This window comes from Meleagris gallopavo, chromosome 13, assembly GCF_000146605.3.
Source record: "Meleagris gallopavo isolate NT-WF06-2002-E0010 breed Aviagen turkey brand Nicholas breeding stock chromosome 13, Turkey_5.1, whole genome shotgun sequence".
NCBI classification, from domain to species: Eukaryota; Metazoa; Chordata; class Aves; order Galliformes; family Phasianidae; genus Meleagris; species Meleagris gallopavo.
The window spans coordinates 11,598,001-11,603,900 of NC_015023.2; the positions used below are offsets into that span (position 1 = coordinate 11,598,001).

The following is a 5,900-nucleotide window of genomic DNA, read 5'->3' on the forward strand; positions in this document are numbered from 1 at the left end:
TTGGGGTGCGGGGCTGAGGTGGCCGAGGCCCCACGGTTGTCCCTGTCCCGCAGGCTGCGGCGTGCCTGCCATCACGCCCGTCATCCGCGGCTACAACCGCATCGTCAACGGGGAGCCGGCGGTGCCCCGGGTCCTGGCCCTGGCAGGTGTCCCCTGCAGGTGAGCGCCCACCAGAATGGGTGGCGATGATGGGGATGGGGATGGGGATGGGGATGGGGATGGGGATAGGGAAGGAGATGGGGATGGGGAAGGGGATGGGGATGGGGAAGGGGCTAGGAATGGAGATGGGGAAGGGCCCACACGGTTGTGGGGCTGACAGCCGCTCTCTCCGGCAGCGCTATGGCAACTTCCACTTCTGTGGTGGGTCGCTGATCAGCGAGGAATGGGTGGTCACCGCTGCCCACTGTGGGGTCAGGTAAGCGTGGGGCAGCCTTGGGGCGGACGCGGAACCGGGGCTGTCCGTGTTCCCGGGGCTCAGCGCCTGCCCTGCCCAGGACCACCGACACCGTGGTGCTGGGCGAGTACGACCAGGAGACGGCCTCCAGTGATGTGCAGAGGTTGGGCGTCGCCAAGGTACTGCCAGCGTTGGGCCGCGTGCCTGCAGGTGCCGAGCTCAGTGCTGGCGGCGCTGCAGGGATGGGTGCCCCACGTCCACGGGGTTGGGTCCTCTCATGGTCCTCATTCCCCTTTGTATGAGGACTCGCATCCCCACAGAGTCCTTCTTCGTGGTGCTGGGTCCCTCTGGGCCCTCGGGTTTGGGTCCCAGTGCCATCCCCGGTTCCGCAAGGATGGAGCTCTGCCCAGCGGGCCCCCATCAGTCCCCGTGCTGATGGGATCCCTGCCTGGGTCCTGGGGTCCCCTCCAGCGCTGGCTTTGTGGTCCCCACCCCCAGGGCAGCTGTGAGCACAGTGGGTCCCCATGCATCCCCCAGCACGCAGTGCCCCACTCGGGGTGCGGGCGCTGTCAGTGCTGCCGCTGCCGCAGGTCTTCCGGAACCCCAACTACAGCGCGCTGACCATCCGCAACGACATCGCGCTGATCAAGCTGGCCACCCCAGCGCAGCTGAACGCCCGCGTGGCGCCCGTCTGCCTGCCCCAGGCCACCGACGACTTCCCCGGGGGCCTGACCTGCGTCACCACGGGCTGGGGGCTCCTCAACGCCAACGGTACCGTGGCCGTGGCCCCCTCCCCGTCTTTACCCCCAGCCCCGGGCTGAGCCGGCACTGATGGATGCCTCCCGCTCTCCGACAGATGCAAACACGCCGGCCATCCTGCAGCAAGCGGCCCTTCCCCTGCTCACCAACGCGCAGTGCAAGCAGTACTGGGGCTTCCGCATCTACGACGTGATGGTGTGCGCCGGGGCCGATGGAGCCTCCTCCTGCTCGGTGGGTGCCCCTGCCCCAAAGCGCAGCCCCAAACCCCCGGCTCCCCGTGCCCGCGGCCCCCCCGGCTCCGCAGCCGCATCCTCACCCCTCTGCCCGCAGGGTGACTCCGGGGGCCCGCTGGTGTGCCAGAAGGACGGCGCCTGGACGCTGGTGGGCATCGTCTCGTGGGGCAGCAGCACCTGCTCCACCTCTGTGCCCGCTGTCTACGCTCGTGTCACCGAGCTCCGCGAATGGATCGACTCCGTGCTGGCGGCCAACTGAGTCCCAAATAAAGTTCCTCTCCCCTAAGATGTCTTTGTGTCCTTGCTGCAGCCCTGGGCTGTGCATGGCTGGCCTGAAGCAGGACATGTGGGTGGATATGGGGATACCAACGGAGGTGTGGGGACACCTGGGTGGGTGTGGGTCTTTGGCCGGCTGGGCATGGAGACACCAGGTTGGGCACAGGAACAGCTATGTGAGAGGAGACGTGGGGATGTGCCTGCTGTGTGGACAGCTGGCTGTAATGTTGTGGGGCCCACCAGGCGAGCAGCGCTGCTCTCTGACCCCGACGCGCAGGGCAGGGCCGTGTGGCTGCGGTCAGATAACGCTGTGCAGGCCTCTGTTCAGTGCCTGGAGCCACCTTAACGCTGGGCGGGAGGGGACTGGGGAACACGGAGCCATGCGCAGCCCCGGGCACAGCTCCAGGCCCAACATGGCCCTGCGGCACGCGCTGCAGCTGGTGTGGGCCGTGGGACGGCGCGGGTGCTGCAGCCAGGTGGGTGTGACGGGGGCTGTGAGGGGTCACACGCTGACCCTGACCACTTGCTGACAGGACCCCCTCCCGCAGCACCCGCTGCCCCCTGGCCTGCTGCAGGCCCTGCGCTCCGTGGCGGGGGATCCCAACGTCTCGGTGGCGGAAGCGGTGCGGCAGCAGCACGGGCACGATGAGTCCATGCACAGGTGGGGCTGGGGGCAGCACCGTGGGGCCGTGCTGCGCCTTGGGGCCGGCGATGAGCGCTGTGCCCCACACCAGGTGCGCACCCCCCGACGCCGTGGTGTGGCCCCGAGACGTGGAGCAGCTGCAGGAGATGGTGGCCCTCTGCTACCAGCACCGCGTGCCGATGGTGCCCTTTGGTACTGGCACCGGCCTGGAGGGCGGTGTCAACGCCGTGCAGGTACGCAGCCCCCAGCCCCCCCAACACCCCCACCGCCTGCTGCTGCCCGTGCCATGCTGTGCTGTGCCAGGGCGGTGTCTGCTTCGACCTGAGTCGCATGGCCGCCATCTCGGAGCTGAGCGTTGAGGACTTCTCGGTGGCGGTGGAGCCCGGCGTCACCCGCAAGGCTCTCAATGCCCATCTGCGTGGCACTGGGCTCTGGTTCCCTGTCGGTACTGGGGGTGCTGGGCAGCGTGGGGTGACACTCAGGGCTGGATCGAGGGGTCTGGGGTGCTGGGAGCACTGGGAATGCGTGGGAACAATGGGATGGTGGGGGATGTGGGGAGAACTTGGAGCCCTGTGTTTGTCCATGTGGCCAAGGGTGCAGGGAGCGCTGGGTACACTGGGATGCCAGAGTTTCCCATGGGGACTGCGGTGCTGGGAGCACTGGGAGGGCTGGGGGTGGCTGCAGAGAACTTGGAGCTCTTGGAGCACTGGGGTTGCCCGTGTGGCCAAGGGTGCTGGGGGTACTGGGGTGTCTGGGGAGAACCTGGAATACTGGGAGCATTGGGATATTCCATAGGGCCAAGGGTGCTGGGAGCACTGGGGTGGCTGGGGAGATCTTGGGATACTGGGAGCATGGGCATATTCCATGTAGCTAATGGTACTGGGAGCACTGGGAGCACTGGGAAGCCATATCATAGGGACAAGGGCACTGGGAGCTGTGGGATGGCTGGGGAGATCTTGGAGTGCTGGGAGGACTGGAAGCACTGGCATTGTCCGTATTGCCAGGGGTGCTGGGAGCACTGGGAGCAGTGGGATGGCTGGGGCTGCTGGGAAGAACTGGGAGCACATAGAGCACTAGGAGCACTGGGGTTGCCTATGTAGCCAAGGGTACTGCAAGCACTGGGAGTGCTGGGATGGCTGGGGCTGCTTGGGGACTTTATTTATTGTGGGCACATACGGCCAGTATTGCTGGGAACACTGGGAGGGCTGGGGCTGATGGGGAGCACTGGGCTTTCCCACATGACCAAGGGTGCTGGAAGCACTGGGGTGGATGGAAATGCCCACGGGGCCAGCGGTACCACGAGACAAGGTGTGCTGGCAGGGCTGGGCTGCTAGGGATGCTGGGGGTGCCCGCAGAGCTGGGTGCTGTGGGGAGTGCTTGGTGCAATAGAGGCAGGCGTGGGGTGGGGGTGCACAAGGGCTGGGGGTGGCAGGGTCCCAGGGGTTCCCGGCCCCAGGGGTGCCACGTGCTGGTGGTGCCGCTGACCCCCGGGCACACTGGGTCCTCTGCTACTACCGCAGACCCCGGGGCGGACGCCTCGCTGTGCGGCATGGCGGCCACGGGCGCCTCTGGCACCAACGCCGTGCGCTACGGCACCATGCGGCCCAACGTGCTCAACCTGCGCGTGGTGCTGCCGGACGGCAGCCTGCTGCACACCGCCGGGCCCGGGCGCAGCGCCAGGTATGGGGTGATGGATGGGGCCATGGGCCGGGATGCCCGGCACCCGCTCACCTCTCCCTGCACAGGAAGAGCGCGGCTGGCTACGACCTGACCTCCCTGTTTGTGGGATCCGAGGGCACCCTGGGCTTCCTGACGCAGGCGACGCTGCGCCTGCACCCCCTGCCTGAGGCTGTCATCTCCGCTGCCTGCACCTTCCCAGCGTGCGGGATGCTGTGGGCTGCACCGTGCAGGTGCTGCAGGCGGCCGTGCCTGTGGCACGCATTGGTGGGTGCTGCTGGGAGAGAGGGGGTGGGATGGGGACAGGATGGGATGGGATGGGGACGAGAGGGGGATGATAACAGGGATGGGGATCGGGAAACCTGACAGTGGCCTTTCAGTATCTAAAGGGGCTGTAAGAAAGATGGGACAGACACTTTAGTGGGGTGTGTTTTGATAGGACAAGGGGAAATGGCTTCAAACTAAGAGGGGAGATTCAAATTGGAGCTAAGGAAGAAGTTCTTCATACTCAGGGCGGTGAGGCAGTGGCACAGGCTGCACACAGAGCTGGTGCTGCCCCATCCCTGCAGACAGCCAAGGTCAGGGAACGGGGCTGTGAGCACTGCTGGAGCTGTGGGTGTCCCTGCTCAGCGCAGGGAGTGCGAGCAGATGGCCTTTAAGGTTCTTTCATACACAAAATATTCTATGATTCTATGCACTGAGAATAGGCATGGGACTGGGAGATGGTGAGAGATGGGGACATAGGTGAGATTTGCACGAAATGAGGACAGGACAAGAAGTAGCAAGGATGCAGATGGGAAAGGAACAGGATGAGGATGGTTACACTGACAGGAATGGGATGGGGATGGTACATGGATGGGAAGGAGTGTGGAGATGGGATGGGGATGGAGACAGGGAGGGACTGGGGATGGGAACAGGACAACCTCAGCGGCGTCCCCAGCTGCCTCCTCCCTGCAGAGCTCCTGGACGAGGTGATGGCGGGCGCCTGCAGCCGCTACAGTCGGCTGGAGCTGCCCGAGGTGGCCATGCTCTTCCTGGAGCTGCACGGCTCCCAGCGCGGCCTGGCTGAGCAGCAGCAGCAGGCGGGTAGGGACAGAGATGGGGAAGGGGGGGATCTGGGCTTGGGGAGGGCTGCCCGTGGTGGGGGCACGGTGGGGTCCTGGGTGCAGCATGGTGACTGGCAGCTGCTGTGATCACTCGCCGTCTCCCACCACCGCAGAGGAGCTGGTGCAGCTGCATGGCGGCTCTGTCCTGTCCTGGGCACAAGCACCAGAGGAACGTGAGCGGCTCTGGGCTGCACGGCACAACGCCTGGTTCGCAGCCCTGGCCCTGCGGCCCGGCTGCCAGGTGAGGTCTGGCAGCGCCGTGTCCCCTCTTTGTCCCCATCCCTGAGCCCGTTCCCAGCACCACATCCAGCCATGCCCACCCAGGGCTACTCCACTGACGTCTGCGTGCCCATCTCCCGCCTGCCTGACGTCGTGCTGGAGACCCAGCGGGACCTGCAGGACTCCGGCCTCACTGGTGAGCACCACCACCACCACCACTCCCTGTTGGGCACCGTGCCCCAAGCCCCGCTCACCCCCATCCCCACAGGCCCCATGGTGGGACACGTAGGTGATGGTAACTTCCACTGCATCCTTGTCTTCTGTGCCGACGACCCGGATGAGGCGCAGCGCGTGCATGACTTCACCGAGCGCTTGGGCAGGTGGGGCCAAAGCACCAGGTGGGCACGGGGCTCCCAGGACGGCCCCACGATGACAGCTGTGTCCCTGTCCCCAGGCGGGCGCTGGCTGCGGGCGGCACCTGCACCGGGGAGCACGGCGTGGGGCTGGGCAAGCGGGCGCTGCTGCGCGAGGAGCGGGGTGCCGTGGGGCTGGCGGCCATGCCCCGCATCAAGGACGCGCCAGACACCCTCCAT

The 5,900-nt window shown here is 66.3% G+C and overlaps 2 protein-coding genes across 2 annotated transcripts; both read left to right on the forward strand.

The window, feature by feature from the left end:
• Positions 1 to 6: 6 nt before the first annotated feature.
• On the forward strand, positions 7 to 1,681 carry LOC100544825 (chymotrypsinogen A-like; the record flags this gene model as incomplete). The annotated part of the gene is made up of 6 exons (XM_010717918.2): positions 7 to 159; positions 336 to 415; positions 495 to 573; positions 985 to 1,165; positions 1,251 to 1,384; positions 1,484 to 1,681. Coding segments are annotated over 6 exons (789 nt in total), but the record flags the coding sequence as incomplete, so codon positions are not given.
• Positions 1,682 to 2,020: 339 nt separating this feature from the next.
• LDHD (lactate dehydrogenase D) lies at positions 2,021 to 5,897 on the forward strand (the record flags this gene model as incomplete). Its single annotated transcript, XM_019619693.2, is given in 12 exon segments — positions 2,021 to 2,138; positions 2,211 to 2,323; positions 2,397 to 2,538; positions 2,609 to 2,750; positions 3,826 to 3,985; positions 4,051 to 4,181; positions 4,184 to 4,249; positions 4,940 to 5,068; positions 5,202 to 5,329; positions 5,413 to 5,503; positions 5,576 to 5,687; positions 5,762 to 5,897. Coding segments are annotated over 12 exon segments (1,446 nt in total), but the record flags the coding sequence as incomplete, so codon positions are not given.
• Positions 5,898 to 5,900: the final 3 nt, after the last annotated feature.